Source organism: Centroberyx affinis, unplaced genomic scaffold (assembly GCF_046629955.1).
Source record: "Centroberyx affinis isolate AG114_WGS23_722 - 3 ecotype Tasmania unplaced genomic scaffold, CSIRO-AGI_Caff_v1 ptg003396l_1, whole genome shotgun sequence".
Classification (NCBI taxonomy): domain Eukaryota; kingdom Metazoa; phylum Chordata; class Actinopteri; order Beryciformes; family Berycidae; genus Centroberyx; species Centroberyx affinis.
The window spans coordinates 1-16,902 of NW_027281379.1; the positions used below are offsets into that span (position 1 = coordinate 1).

Consider the following 16,902-nt stretch of genomic DNA (forward strand, 5'->3'; position numbering starts at 1 on the left):
AGTAAAAAAAACTCTTCGTCCCTCACCATTATTGTTCCTTCTGCAGATGAAGACTCCAGCGATGCAGATCACCAGGAGGAGCAGCAGTCCAACGACTCCAATGACAAGAGCAGTATTGATCCCTGAAGGAGAACCTGGAACCAAAACAGAGCATTCAGACTTTGTCACATAACACTGGATGGATCACATTATGTTTTTGTTCCACTTCAGTATTTTAAGTATAGAGAGGAGGTCATGTGAATCAGACAAACAAGAGAGACACCTAATGTGTTTTAGTGAACTGACCGGCATGTTTGGTTTCCTTCAATATTCTCATGGAGTTAAAAACTGTCTGGTTGCCCAAATTTACCAAGGAGGATTAAACTATGTAGCTATCTGGGAACACCATACAGTACATAGAAGCTACTCTGCATGAGAAAACATAGGCTGGAACTTGCAATAGATACTATATATAAAATCTTTTTTTAAATCAATGTATTGTTGTATTTACATATAATTGATGTTGAACAAGAAGGGCACTCTTTGCTTGAGTGTCTTTTTCTTTGCAGAGCTGTAATTTTATGAAATTGTCCAATTCATTCATTCATTCATTCATTCATGAATTGCAAGTCAGGTGTAAGAAGTAAACTAAATGTCTCTCCTCCTCCATCAGCTCTGATCCCAGTCTTACCCCGGTTGTTGGTCTTGATCACAGCTGGGTCCAGTTTGGTGACGATGTCCTCCTTGACACCAGAGAGCTGAAACACACACTCGTACTTCCCCCAGTCTTCAGGTTTGACTGATGAAACGTCCAGCTGAACGCTCCTCTGGAAGGTTCCATCGTGGTTGGGGAGGATCTCTTCCTGGTCCATGAGGTCCTGAAGCTCCTCTCCATCTCTAGTCCAGAACAACATGTCTTTGTCAGGGTAGAAACCTGTAGCGTGGCAGCTGACTGGAGAGGAGGGATACTTCTGGAGGAGAGACACAGAGGGAAGCACTGGAGAGAGAGAGAGGGAGAGAGAGAGAGAGAGAGAGAGAGAGAGAGTAAAGTCAAAAATCATTACAGTTATATGTACAATATGTCTCTATATGCTGGTTCATATTTATTGTAATGTTTCTGTACATTAGAAACAGAAGAGACAGATGAACATTGTTGTGTCCATGAAAATACATCAGGTCATGTGACTCTACCTGTTCTCTGCAGAGTGCTCTTCCCATAGTGCACATACTTCTTCAGCAAGTCAATGCAAAACTGGGACAAGAAGTACTTCCTGTATGCTAATCCAGCTTTGTCATTGTTCCAGTTCTGTTTGATGATGACAGCCTGCCGTGTTGGAGCGATCCATGTCAGTGTCTTCAGGTCCAATACCAGCCAGTCTTCTCCATCATAACCATGCTGACTAAAACCATTAACATAATCCCCCGTCTCATCATCCAATTCACAGCCAAACATCCTCTGGTAGGTGTGGACACCTGAGAGAGAGACAGAGACAGAGACTGAAGTAAACCAGAGTGAGATCCTAGCACAGTCAACTATCAGTGGTTGATATCACATCTTTACCACAGAGACACACTGATCCACAGACACCAAAACAGAGGATCTACACCTACTGCTGTTACTGGCTGGATGGAAGCCGCTCACAGCCAAACATAATGTGGACAGTGTGGATGGCTCAGAGAGAGACAGAGAGGCAGAGACTGCTGTAAAACAGAGTGAGATCCTAACACAGTCAGTATCCTCTCTTTACCACAGAGACCAACAGACAGTTTATCTACACTGTTGAAGGTAGTGGCTTCATGTGAGCTGCAGGAACACACACACACACACACACACACACACACACACACACACACACACACACACACACACACACACACACACACACACACACACACACACACACACTCTGAGGTGGAGTCCTGACTAGCAGACACACACTGAACCTGATCCTGGAGTTAACATCACATCCACTGAAACCCTGCAGCCAGTGGATCAGTCCCACAATATCCTCTTCCTAGGAGAAACTACAGAAGCTCACTAGACTATCCTGAGGCTGGTCTAGAAGCTTCCACTGAAGGAGAGTTTCAGCCTAGGATTAGTCACTAGGCTAGACCTGGTCAGCCAGGACAGTGAGTCTGTTCAGTAGTGTATTACTACAACTGGTCAGAATAAGGCAGAGACCAGCAGGACCATTATGGAGACTGGGAGGCAGTCTGTCTGTCCTGATTGGTCCATCCATCCATCAATCATTCCATACAACCAACAACTATTTCCACCTGCAGATGTTGGCTTGGTGCCGCCTACTGGGACGGACCAACACACTGTGGTCAGTAGAGTTATTATCATCTAATGTGTTTCTACTGCTGGAGATTTATTATGGGATGGACCAACACAGTGTTCTGTATATGTATTATGGGATGGACACACTGTGGACAGTACAGTAGTGTTAATATAATCTAATCTGTAGTTCTACTATATATTTATTATGGGATTGTGACAGTCCTCCCACTCTGTTGTGTGCTTCCAGATTGTGTTTTTGTTACAGGGGATTGACAGGCAGAGTTGGGAGGTGTCCCTGATACTGATGTGGGACACCTGGGATGGGTGGATCCCAGGTTATTTAAGATGGCTGCTCTCTCTCCCTCTTTCGCTGAATCCAAATGTCCACCCTCTGGTCTTGTGGTCTGAGCCCTTGCGGACTTCAGTCGTACGCACCGTGACGTGTTCAAGACTACAAGGCTATACAAGCCACTGATAGACAGGACTCAAGGCTGTTTCACTCGTTACTGTGGAAACGTTCAAAGCAACAGTGTAGCGACAACTACAATCATGTACACAGTGATCGCTGCACGATCGTGGTCAAGATCCCTCATGTCATGATGTGGTGGAATATTATTTCTGGCCTACATGATTCAAGTAACGTTTTAATAAAGTCATTGTTTTACACATTCATAAGTCCTTTTTGTTTTTCTGTTCGGCAATTGGGAAAACTACACCGTCATGTCCGTATTGCAATGAATTGTGGGTATTAAATCAGTGAAGTCTGGGGAAGTCTGCACCCCAAGCGGACTCTCTGGAAGTCTGCAGAAAGTCCACTTGAGGCCCCTTGTGGACTGGATGAATTGTGGATTTGGACAGCCCTCAGCACTCGCAGACTTCCCGGGAACGAACCTGCAAAGTCCGCGAGTCTGCGAGTGCGGTGAAGTCCGGACATTTGGATTCAGCTATTCTGTCTCTCCTCTCCACCCTTCTGGATGGTTTGAGCTTGTGCTCCTTTTTTTGGTTCTTTTCTTTCACCATACAACACCACACTTTACACTCACCCATGCAATGCATTCACTACTGACTTTACAGACTTACACCCTTATTCTTATTTTGTGTAATTTACTTATTTAGGTTAGAATAAATATTTTGTTGTATTACTTTGAAACATGTGTGGTCTCTCTCTTTGTCAAGTCCATTGAGCCTGGGCTGTGACAGGATGGACACTGCAGAGTTGGATGTTGAACTTTTTCAACCTGTGACCTGGATGAGAAATTTAACATCTTGTCCTGTCAGCAAGTTTATTAAAACATACTGCTAACTGTCATATGGGACCCAGCAGAAGCAGCCTGTGTCCAGTTTACAGTCCTGCTCCGTAGATTGAGAAACCAGGCAGTAATGTTATTCTATCAGCTGTGTGTTGTGAAACTGTTGTGATAAACAGGTTTCTACAGTAGATTTATGATGTTTTTTATTATTATAAATTATTCTAATCTAATCTATTGGAGATGAACTGTTAATAATCTCTGTTGGTTATTATGGATGGACAGAAACACTGTAGCAGTACAGCAGACTAGCAACCAGTCATCGTATCTGTGTGTGTGTGTATGATGGAAGCTACTTCTCTGTGCTATTTTACAACAAACCAGGATGAAAAACATTTCAGCAGAATAAAGTGAAACACAAACAAACCTCCAGTTTGGTTGAAGCGCTGCTTCAGAGTCTGAAGTTCGGCTTTGAAGAACTGATGGGCCTCCAAAGTTCTCTCAGTGTACCACTCCAAGTGCTGTGGATCATCTGCTATGACTTTGTTCATCCAGTCCTGTGTGGATTCTGCTCTCTCGGTGTTGCTGTCATAGTGAGCGAACTGAACTCCATCAACCAACCCAACAGCCACAAACTCTGGGAAGTTTGGGACTTCAGTGAATCTAGTCTGTACAAACTTCAGGGAGCGAGTCACTGTGGGACAAACAGTTAACATAAGATACTCAGGTTTTCGTTTACATTTTTGCCGGACTGGCCTAGAAGAGTGAAATTAGCTAACTGACTGACTGACTGACTGACTGACCTACCAACTAACCGTTGTTGAAAGCCGCGCGATAAGTGGCGTCAAGACCTACAGAGTCATGGTGGTGTACGTGATATTGCGTTGTTTGCACTGTCACGGTGTGTTTCTGCCCCGGATTTCAAACTGGAAAAACATGCCGTCTCATTTGGAAACTTCCTCTTATATTACGAAAATGGTTCACCGAAATGTGTTTCTGAAAACATTTGAGGCGAGAAATCAGCCATGCAGTTGTTGAATCTGTCTTCATTTGACATCGACAACAGTTAGTTTAAAAGTTTGTACACAAGTTTCGGGAGTTTCCAGAGGCGGCGAGTCGCACAACTATTCTTGGCTTAACCAACACTTAAGGTCTTTGCACACCAAGTCCGTATCTTTCATCCGAAATTGTCAGACGTCGAAAAATAAATACGACCTCACGTTGTGTCAGTCACGTTTACACACCAACTCCGAAACTTTCGTCCGTCATTAAAGTTCATACAGGTTCGATTTTTTGTGTTTTTTCGCATTCGTCAAAAGCCTTTAGAGAGTTGTTTGACCACTCAGAGCCACCGTACTGTTGTTATTTGTCATCCAAAATGGCATTTGATAAACTGATTCACTTCGTCTCCCAGCACAAAGCACTTTATGACAAACAAAGTAAAGAATACAGAGATGCGGAATTTAAAGACAGATTGTGGCAGGTGATTGCAGAACAGCTTGGAATTGGGGATGGTAGGTATGATCGCAAAACAAAGGATGTACGAAAGATTAGACCGTAGTGATTGTGCTCTAGTTATAGCTAAGCTAGCTTAGCGATAGCTAAGTTATTAATGTTCCTTGTTTTGTATAACGTTAGTTGAAGCAGTGAAGAAAATGTGGCGTAACCTGCGGGACACATACGTCCGCAACAAGAGAGAGGAACAGGGCAGAAGTGGACAGGGGGCCAGCAGGAAAAAGAAGTGGAAATACATGGAAGCAATGTCCTTCTTGAAATCTTCCACGACAAAGAGGTTAGCCTATCCAGAAATGCACAACAGCAATGATGATGCTTACAGCAGAGTGCAATTTAATAGCTGCACAGTATCATTTCATAACTCTTTCAACAGGTCAGATAGTAATATTCAGGTGGAGGATGATGACGAGGAGGAGCATGAAATAGAGGATGAGGACAGCACACAGACAGAGATGGAGAGCGACAGTGACAGAGAGGGAGGACAGCTCAACCCCTTCAGGTAGCCGCGCAGCCTCCAGAGCTCCAAGGCAATTAGGGAAGTTCCATTTCTCATTGAACCTCCTTGCCGTGTACTTCCAGATCTCCTCTGTTGGAGCTGCCATGTATTTTTCTTTGAGATGCAGCCAGATTTGGTCACAGGTCTCCCTCACAATCTTCTAAAGAGGTCAAAACTCCAGCAACACTTGTCGTATACAGAACAACTTTATTGTTAGACCAACGCGTTTCGGCTTGTGGCCTTCATCAGGGTCATCATGAAACATATTACAGACAGCATTTAAATAGGGTAGCAGAAAAAATTCGAAAAGGTAAAAAAATATAAAAGACAACCAATCATATACATCTGTGGCAGGGTCAGTGCTATGGGTTTTATGCATGTTTTAATTAATTTTGTGCGTGTTTTGGATTGTGTGTTTTGTGTTTGCAGTGGTTTTTTAATGATTCTTTTAATCAGCACTTTTATTGGCTTGGTGTGTTTTTATGGTTTTGCATGCTATTGGTTGTGGTGTGTTTTCCCAACTGCCGAGGGCTTCGTGGCTGCCGACATTCATCGTGTGCTGGCATTCGTGTGGACTGGTGGTCCCTTCAATGGAGAGACACTGACTGAATGTACTGATAAGGGGGATGTTTTAGCTTGCTTTTTATTTTTAGATTTTAGGATTCTTAAACATTCTTATCTTTTTACAGTTGTTTTATCATAATAAACCCTTTTAATTAGCTACCTCTGTGTAGCGGCTAAGCCTAAACTTAAAGCCACTGAGGGGCTGCATAGCCGGGCTAATAATTGACGCGCACGCCTTAACACCGCTTAGTAGTGTCTAGGAAAATAACAGAGTCCAACTTCTGTTGCTTGCTTTGATGGGATTTTTTATTGCTCACCGTTGTGGTCTTCAACGTGTTAAAGGCAAGAATCCATAACCGACGTGTGCATAAATCTCCATGATAAAGCCAACATTTCACCAATACAACAAACAAAGCGTTCATATGCCGTGGCTTGGCGCTCAAAAAACTGTATGTGCTCCTCCGTCCAGCAACACCTGTTACCTGAACAAAGGTTCCTACCTATATAGTGACCCATAGCACAATGATGACCCCTACTGGACCAATTTGGTGTCTTTTATATACAGAAACGCTGGAAATGGCTCCTACACACCGGCCCCTAATTGTAATGACTAACAGACATAACAATTCTAACAAGTACAAATTAAGGAGCCATAATCAAAATAATACAAAGATGAGTACAATTTTACCACACACTTTAGTCTCACATATTCCACATACACAGAATATTTGGGATGACCTGCTAACCTGCAGCCTCATATAGCAGGCAAAGTTTAGTCACAGGCCGTTCAACGACATTAGACCTTGTCTGCAGACGCACTGAACGCACAAGTCCTTTCTTATCATGGAAAGCCTCCAAGACTCTTCCAAGTGGCCAGGAGCCTCGTGGGGCAGTCGGATCCATTATGACCACAATATCTCCAGGCTGTAGATTTCTCCGTTTTTGGTTCCATTTTTGCCTCTCCTGCAGCAAAGGTAGGTATTCCCGTACCCATCGTTTCCAAAAAAGGTCAGAAATATACTGAACTTGTTTCCATCTTCGTTTTACGTACAGGTCATGTGGCTCAAACAATCCAGGTGGTAAGGATGGTCTTCCTTTCATAAGCAGGATATGGTTGGGAGTAAGTGGCTCCAGATCATTTGGATCTTCAGAGAGTTTGGTGATAGGCCGATCATTTAAAATGGCTTCAGCTTCGCACATAACTGTATGAAGTCCATCGTCATCCAGTGTCTGTTGTTGAAGAACTGAACTTAGAATCCTTCTCACCATGCGGATTACACGCTCCCAAACACCACTATGATGTGACCCTGCTGGAGGATTGAAACTCCACTTGACTCCATTTTGCTGCAAAACTCCTTGAATCCGTGTATGATTCCATGATGCGAGTGCCTCCTTTAGTTCTCTCTCTGCTCCTTTGAAGTTGGTCCCATTGTCAGATTGAATGTGTACAACTTGACCTCTCCTACAGATGAAACGGCGCAAAGCATTGATGCATGCATCTATATCCAAAGAGTTAGCCACTTCCAGATGGACTGCTCTGCTTGCCAGACAGGTGAATATCACTCCATAGCGCTTGACTGTGCCTCGTCCTTTCCTCACTACAATCGGTCCAAAATAGTCGACTCCCACATTGGTAAATGGTGGATAATCAGGAAGAATCCTTTCCTTTGGCAAATCTGCCATCTTTTGCTCCATCATTCTTCCATTATACCTCCTACAAAAGCAACATTCTGTTATGATTCTCCTCACAGCTGAGTTGGCACTTGTGACCCAGTACTTCCGCCTCAGCGTGGACAGCGTGTGGTTGCGACCACTATGGCCAAGCTGTTTGTGAATGTGCTTGAGGATGAGAGTGGCTACATGTTGATCTTTGGAGAGGATGAGTGGATGTTTAGTTTCCTCTGGCAAGGAGCCTTTAGTCAACCGCCCTCCAACTCTCAGGAGCCCATTATCCAAATATGGATCCAACCTGTAGATAATACTCTGTCTGCTCACTGTAGCTTTCCCAGATGACAACGTAGCAATCTCTTCTGCAAATCTTTGCTGCTGACAGTACCGAATGATAGCAAGCTCGGCCTCCAAAAGATCATTTGTAGACAAAGCCTGTCCTCCTGGCCTGTCTTTAACCCCTTGCTTGTCTTGCCGCATGACACTATTGTCTAGTCTCTGCCTGCTGGCATCAGACGCCTCCGACTCCCTCCTCCTGTGACTCCTTTCCAAAAGAGTATTTTTCAGCTTAAGGAACCAGGCAACTGCTACCTTGAGCTTCATCCAATTTGAGAAGTAGGCCATTAGCCGACTAGTGGCATCAGGTGAGCCCTCCACATTAACAACATTCACCATGGCTTCCTTCTTGACCTCCAAGTCATCTGCTTCCATCGCAGTCTCTACCACATTTGCTGGCCAGTCCCCTTCTGGTTTACACAAAAACTTTGGACCCTCAATCCACCTGTTGTCATGAACAAAGTCTCCAACCCTCACTCCTCTGGATGCATCATCCGCTGGGTTTTGCTTGGAGCTGACATACCGCCATTGTGAAGTTGTGGTGGCTCCTCTAATAGCCGCGACCCTGTTTGCCACAAAGGTATGGAAACGCTTGTCCTCGTTCCTTATGTACTTCAGCACAGAAGTGCTATCTGTCCAAAAGACTGACTCTTGTAACTGGAGCTTCAGCTCTGCCTTCAGCATCAGGTCGATGCGAACAGCAAGGACAGCAGCAGTCAGCTCTAAGCGAGGAATAGTAACAGTCTTTAAAGGTGTAACTCTGGCCTTGCCCATCAGGAATGCAACATGGATGTCATTTCCGTCATTCTGCATCCTGAGATAAGTGACGGCTCCATATCCTGCTTCACTAGCATCCGCAAAGTGATGAAGCTGAACATGTCTGGGATGTCCAAAGCCCTTAGGTTTAATGCACCTTTCAACCTTAAACTCTGACAGCATATCCAGCTCTTCCATCCACCTTGTCCACTGATGCAAGATGTCCTGGGGTATGGTCTCATCCCATCCAAAGTTTCTTCTGCAAAGCTCTTGCAGCATGATCTTGGCAGGCAGCACAACTGGTGCAAGAAAACCCAGAGGGTCATACACAGAACTAGACACAGACAGCATTCCACGTCTGGTGCAAGACTTTTGATGGACCTCCATTTTGAACTTAAATGCATCAGTCTCAACACACCACTGCAAACCAAGAGCTCTCTCTACAGGAAGTTTGTCTCTATCCAGATTCAGTGCATTCAAATCTTTAGCTCTGCGTTCCTCAGGAAGAGTTTGCAACATGGTGCGATTGTTGCTGATCCACTTTGTCAGAGTGAAACCTCCCTTCTGACAGAGAGCAATTAGATTTTTGACCATGAGGGCAGCTTCCCCATCCGAGACCATGCTCTTCAAACAATCGTCAACGTAAAAGTTCTCCTTGACTGTTTGAATCACTTCAGCTGGAAAGTCGGATTGATTGTCATCTGCCATTTTCCTCAGAGCGAAGCTAGCACAACTCGGAGAGGACACAGCACCGAACAGATGGACAGTCATACGAAACTCTGCCACTTCCTTGGTCAGATCTCCCTCCGGCCACCACAAAAAGCGCAGAAAGTCTCTGTCCTCCTCTGCAACCTTGACCTGATGGAACATTGCTTGTATGTCGCCCATGACTGCCACAGGTTCCTGTCTGAATCTAAGGAGGACTCCAAGCAATGTACTTGTAAGGTTGGGACCTTGCAAGAGCTGATGGTTTAATGATGTACCCTTGAATGCCGCACCACAGTCAAATACCACCCGCAGAGTCCTCTTCCTTGGATGATATACACCATGGTGAGGAATATACCACACCTTTCCACTGCCACGATCCAGCTGCTGTGTAGGTACTTGCTCTGCATAGCCCTTACTAATCACCTCGTTGAGACACGTTTTGTACTCCTCATACAACTGTTCACTGTTCAGGAACTTCCTCTTCAGGCCAAGTAACCTTTGCTTCACCACAGAGAAGTTGTTGGGCAGAGATACATTGTCCTTCTTAAAGGGCAATTTCAGGCTGTAATGACCCTCTTCAAGTGTTGCAGAATTTTCCACAAGCTCCATGAACTTGATGTCCTCTCTTGATAGCCCTTTCTCCTCCGTAGCTCTCTCGTTGAAATCATGGTTGTACTGCATATTCAGCATTTCTTCCAACCTACACACAGAAATCCTGTTGACAACTGCTGCAGGGAACTCAGCTTCCAAGCTGCTGTCATTTCCTTGCAAAGGACCATTAATGACCCATCCCAATGCTGTTCTTATAGCATATGGGCCCTCCCCACGGCTGTTAATGACCTCCCAAGGTTCCAACATCTTGGGAGCGTTGCTTCCAATCAACAGGTCAACGTTAGCCTTTATGCTGGGAATTTGTACCTTTGACAGGTATGACCATTTTGCCAAATCTCCTTCAGTCACAATGTTGTCTGTACTTACAGGCATTTTCTTCTGGGTGAGGACTTCTGGGAGCTTATAGAAGAGGTTGGTCTCCAAACCAGACACTTCCAAGCCTGACAACAAATATGCTGGCACAACCTTTTCCTGTCCCATGGTTTGTAGGAGAAAGCGGGTTTGTCTACCAGCAAGATTGAGCCTTTGCATGAGATGCTCCGAACAGAAAGTGGCTGAACTGCCAGGATCCAAAAATGCATAGGTGTGTATTATCTGGTCTCCTTTGATGGACTTGACTTGGACTGGTAGGATAGAGAGAAGACAGCGATCCTTCCCGGCCCCTGTATGATCACAGGTTTTATGAGATGCTGTGATATTACATGCTACCAGCTCTTTGGAATGTTCTGTGTCTGTGTTGGCTCTGTCCCTGTTGTCAATATGAAGCACACTGGGATGGTTTTGACCACAAATCCTGCAGGTCAAACGCTTATCGCAGTCTCGACTCCTGTGCCCAGCACATAAGCAGCCGAAGCAAAGCTCTTTCTCCTTTAGAAAGCCTATTTTATCTCTGTGCTTCTTCCTTTTAAAATGTTGACATTCTTCCAATGAGTGACCTTGAGTACAGCAAACACAAGTTGACTTCACTGTAGAGCCATGTGCTGGTAAGACCACCCTTAAGTCTCTTGAGTTCTCAACTGATTGCACAGATGCAATGGTGGTGGCGAAGCTGTTTCCTTTAAATTTATTTCCTGGCTGTGACTTCAGCCTATTGACAACCTTTGAACCAGTTGTTCCAGATGGTATATCCCGAATGTCGCCAAATAAAGGGTCTGATAGGATTCTGACATGTTTTTCGATGAATGCAACCAGATCTTTGAACAGAGCTCTGCGTTTAGATGTTTCCAGTATACCATGTGCAATGGTTCTCCATCGCTCTCTCAGTTTAAATGGCAAGTTAGACATGACTGCTCTCATGTTGCTTGGCATGTCCAATTCTTGCATGTACTGCAGATTCTCCATGACGTTACAGCATGACCGCAGAAAAAGAGAGTAGGCTTGTAATGCATTCACGTCTTCTGACTTTATTGAAGGCCAAGCCAAAGCCTTTTCCATGTATGCAGTGGCAATTTTGTATTCATTGCCAAAGTGTTCTTGCAATAGCTGTTTTGCTTGATCATAGCCATGATCAGGAGCCATATGCTGGCAGCTACGCACCAGCTCCCTTGGCTGCCCTCTAGTGAACTGCTCCAGGTAATATAAACAATCACCTCTGCTGACCTTTTCCTCCACTCCTTGCTCAAATGCTCATTTAAAGGAAATGTATTGAAGAGGATCCCCATCAAATAATGGAATATCTCTTGCTGGCAATAACATTAAACGTTGCTGTTGGACAAGGGCTGATGTTATTTCATTTTGCCTTTGCATTATGGTGCAAATGTTTCCAAGATGCCTTTCATCCACTGGCTGAGCATTGAATAGGGAGGGTTCCAAAAGCTGTGACAGTGCATCCACTTGCGACTTGTGATGGCAACTCTGCATTTCTGAATCAGTCCACTCCTTTGGTCCAGCTGTGCATTGCCGACTAGCCCCCTGAGGCAGCTCAACAGTTGGTGGTGGGTTACTTGCTGGAAGTGACCAATCCTTACTTTGCTGTGTTTTGCTCTGATTTACAGGCTTGTACTCCTTTGCCATCGGGTTGAGACTGTTTGAAGTTGCTGCCCTTTTTTCTTTGTCCAGGTATGAATTCATTGCATTTGATGATGCTTTGGAAAACCTTTGAACGTCAGAGGCCTGTAGAACTGCTAATTTAGCAGTGGATGCAGCTAGCATGGATTCTAGCTCAAGTTGTTCTCTTCTCCTTTTCAGCTGTTGCTCTTGTTCCTCCAAAGCATGCTTTTCCTTTAAAGCTGCTGCACGAACAAGCAACGCAACTCTGTCCGCCTCTGCTTTGATTCTTGCAGAGGAAGTAGTGCTAGAATTTCCGCTACGTGAACTCTTTCTGCTTGAGGGTTTGCTAGCAACGTTTGACACACTGTCCTCTGGATTAATACCATCATCATCATTGTCACCCTTAAATGCATGTTCAGCACATGATACCCATCTTTCCACATCAGAAATAAATTCATTATTAGATATCATTTTTGCTTTGAACCATATGTCATGCTTTTCTTTTTCATCAACAGGTAACATACCCATCAAAGAACCATGAATACCTTTTGCTTCATCACACAAATTGACAAGATCATCAAGAGCACATTGTACCTCTGATTTTTTACCTCTTTTTTGCATAAGCCCTTGCATATTTTCTCTTAACTTACTAGCCTTATTTAGCTTAGCTTTCCTAGCATTTTGCAACCTTTCCAGCTTTTCTGCAAACGCTTTAGCAGTTAATTTTACAACACGTTTTTCTTTGTCCTTTTGTGTATCAGCGTCATTCGTGATACTGTTCGATTCAGCTGATTGCGCAATAGCCTCAGCGGGCCTGTCCATAGTTTCACGTGCATCCATAATGTTTTTTCCCCAAGCACGCTTGATCGTTACAAAGTTAATAAAGTCAATTGTCCTCCCTTTTTGACCACCAATGCATTGGATTTACGCCACTATATGTAGCGAACATTGTGTGCACACAAACATGAATGGCCATTCATAGCAATTTGTAGCGCTACACATACCTCCCGTTGGGCGCCGTGATGATCCCGGTGAACGACTCCTCTGCCGGCATTTGAAGAGCCGCTCCCGATGTCCTACTGGCGGATGGCCTTGATCCGAAGGATGAAACGTGCTGAACGCTCCCGACGGCAGCAGGCATCGGCGTCCTCTCGCCGATAGCTGGATGTAGCAGCCGGGCTCAGATGGGTAGAATAACCGGCGTTTGGATGTCCGGTTTCCAGCGTCCACTCAGCTGGAAACTGCAGCGGTCGAACTGACATCTATTGCCGCATGCGATGAAGCTCTTCCAGCGTCACTAAGCATAGTTTTTTGACTTGAATGTAGCGGCTAAGCCTAAACTTAAAGCCACTGAGGGGCTGCATAGCCGGGCTAATAATTGACGCGCACGCCTTAACACCGCTTAGTAGTGTCTAGGAAAATAACAGAGTCCAACTTCTGTTGCTTGCTTTGATGGGATTTTTTATTGCTCACCGTTGTGGTCTTCAACGTGTTAAAGGCAAGAATCCATAACCGACGTGTGCATAAATCTCCATGATAAAGCCAACATTTCACCAATACAACAAACAAAGCGTTCATATGCCGTGGCTTGGCGCTCAAAAAACTGTATGTGCTCCTCCGTCCAGCAACACCTGTTACCTGAACAAAGGTTCCTACCTATATAGTGACCCATAGCACAATGATGACCCCTACTGGACCAATTTGGTGTCTTTCATATACAGAAACGCTGGAAATGGCTCCTACACTCTGCGTTGTGGTTTTAACTCTGCTCACCCCTGATTTTAAAAGAACCTGTGTAGCCTTTTTAATGGAGTCCTAGGCTCCTTCCAATTCCTAGGTGGCGTTGTCGGCATTTTAATCCTTTTACGTTCTTAATATTTATTTTAACCATTGAGTTGGCCTAGCCACGGCACACATCCACACACATATCAGCCAATGGGATACCTACAAGGATGGGTCACAATCTTCCCCACGGTGCTGATGCCCAACCTGAAACTGCTGGCGATGGTGGTAAATGAGTCCCCAGTGCTGAGATATCTAAAATCATACAAAGATTGTTCTAGCAAATGAATTGATAAACGAACAAACATGTGGGTGTGTGTGTGTCAACATTATTATAGTTAACTAAAACTAAAAACTAAAACTAGGTGTGAAAAAACATTTTAGTTAACTGAAATAAAAATAAAAACTAGAAAAAAACGAAAACTAACAAACGATATTGTGTTCTTACAAAACTAGGCTAAATAAAAATATAGGCTACAGAAAATGTCTTTATTTTTACTCTTTGTCAATTTGGTCAAATTTGTCAACACAACAAGCATGAGGAGGCATTGGTGCATATGTTTACTGAGACTGGGATGTCTACGTGACTGTGAGTTAACTGCCTTCACAAAGTGTTGTCTTTGTATTGTAATAGCCTATCTATTCTGAACTTCTTAAATCTTGCCCCTGACAAATGTCCCCCTAAATTATAATAAAAAACTAAAACTAATACTGAAACTAATAAAAACTTAACTAAAACTAAACATTTTCAAACAATAAAAACTAAACGGAAACAAGCAAACCCACTCTGGAAACTAACTGAAACTAAACTGAATTGAAAACGAAAATGAAAATGAAAAAATACGAAATAAAAATAAAAACTAATGAAAAATACAAAACTATAAAAACTCTGGTGTGTGTATGTTTGCAACAAGCTTAATAAATTGATGGAACAATTTAAAGGAATGTCAAGAAGGTGTAAACACTGTGCATGCACGAACAAGGCAATGAGGCAGCTCAGCCGTTACGCACGACTGGATCTACTGGGATCTCCGGCACAGCCTCGAAACACTGATACTATCAGCTCTGGCAGAAAAGTGTGATAAACAGACTGATCACAGGACAACTATTGGCCATGATCTTGTCTGTATGTTGCAGCGTTTTGAGGCTGCGCCCTGAATATCTGCGGATCCAGCCGAATGTCTGATCACCTATGCGCACTTTTGCGATGGCACAATTTGGATTGCCAAATCATGAAGAGAGAGTGTGTGTGTGTGTAGGTGTGTGTGTGTGTGTGTGTGTGTGTCCCTACCTTAGACATACTGCCAGCCACTGTTCAGGATCAATTGGATCGCGGAAATTGGTGGTCTTCTTTTTAATGTGTGGTTCCAGTATTGCTAGCAGTGTATCAAACTGGACCACTGACATCCTGAAATAGACCTGGAAACGATCGGGATAATTCCGCAGCTCCTTTATCAGCAGGTGAAACTCTCCTTGCTCTTGACGCCTTCTCAGGATCGGATGGACCCAATATTTTCTTTTTCTTTTTCTACTTTCAAGAAGTGAGAGGACCACAAAATCATCCTCACTGCTTGACGACTCCATTTTGTCTCGTATTGCGAATTTTCGCAACGAATAGAATAATAAAACGCATCGGACTCAGTGTGCAATGTTTCTGTGCGTAACGATTTTTATCGGACGACGGATTAAAAAAACGCATACGAAAAATACGGACTTGGTGTGCAAAGGCCTTTAGCCTAATTCAACAAAGTCTGATGTGACATCCGCCTAGGCAGTAACGAAATCAAATTGCAGTTACAACAACTACAAAGGAAAGATTTTAAATGTGGTCTTACCTGGAGATGCAACATGACAGAAGAGCAGCAACAAAATAATCTCCTTCATCTTGTTTTGATAAAGAAGTAGACTACAGTTTAAAATAATGAATAAATCGTCCGCTGGTTGAAACTTTCCCTCCTGTCTGCAGACGTTACACAGTCAGCCGCAGAGTCTAATTCCATCGAATAGAAATTCCGAAAAACTGTTACATCATGGGTTACTAGGCTGAGTTGAAGAGCTGAGGTTATTTGAAAGTGAAACTATAGGCTAGGGAGAGAAGACATTACTTCACACACATTAACGACAGATTATGCAGATTGTTTTTGTCTCTCAGTCGTAAATATTCTCACTCTAGGAGGATTAAGCAAAGATGTGGTATCACACACAAAGTCACACTGCATTTTTTTTAAAATCTCAATCTATCATACCATAAACCTATTTGACAATTAATGTCAAGCAATTACAAAGATTTTATGTTAGGCTACTTTTCTATCAAAATGTCTTTTTCTTCCTGGACAACAGAAAATCTTTGGTGGTAGAGACTTTTTTAGTGGTGACTTCATGGTGTACCAGCAGGTGGAGCCTATAAATTACGACCAATAAAACCATCATCGATTTTTGAACAATCCCTCCGTCCCATCAACTAAAACCACCCTGCCAAGTTTCTGTAATAACAGACTGACTGGAACACACTTTTGTTATAATTGCATCAAACTACAAGCAGTAGGCTAGTCAACATATAGGCCTACAACTGAGCATCAGATTCAAATACAACATATAAGAACTTACAAAACATAAGCCTATATTTAGGCTAAAGACTATGCTAAGTTTGTATAATGTATAACTGTTTTTTTTTTATAGAAGCTATAGGCTATAGCTTAGTCTCCTGTTGACTCAATCAAAAAAAAAAAAAAAAAAAAGTTATTTTTTGCCTTTATTAGAGGGTTGAAAATGGAGAGAAGCAGCAGGATGACATGTGACAAAGGTCGGACACCCGCACACTGTCAATTTGAACCAGTTGCTGTTGTTCAGTTGCCCAGCCAAACCTTTGCTTTTACATTTTATTTTTTAAACACAATCGAAAACTCTTTAATTATTTAGCCGTTCTCAATGTGAACATTTATGCTCCTGTAATATATTTCCAATTCCGG

General features: G+C 43.4%; 1 protein-coding gene across 1 annotated transcript; it reads right to left on the minus strand.

Annotated features, from left to right (window-relative positions):
- Positions 1–26: 26 nt before the first annotated feature.
- LOC139660848 (major histocompatibility complex class I-related gene protein-like) lies at positions 27–15,903 on the minus strand (the record flags this gene model as incomplete). The annotated part of the gene is made up of 5 exons (XM_071539102.1): positions 15,769–15,903; positions 3,935–4,201; positions 1,171–1,452; positions 671–976; positions 27–134 (listed from the first exon to the last, which is right to left on the minus strand). Coding segments are annotated over exons 1-5 (1,012 nt in total), but the record flags the coding sequence as incomplete, so codon positions are not given.
- Between the last annotated feature and the right edge of the window lie 999 nt (positions 15,904–16,902).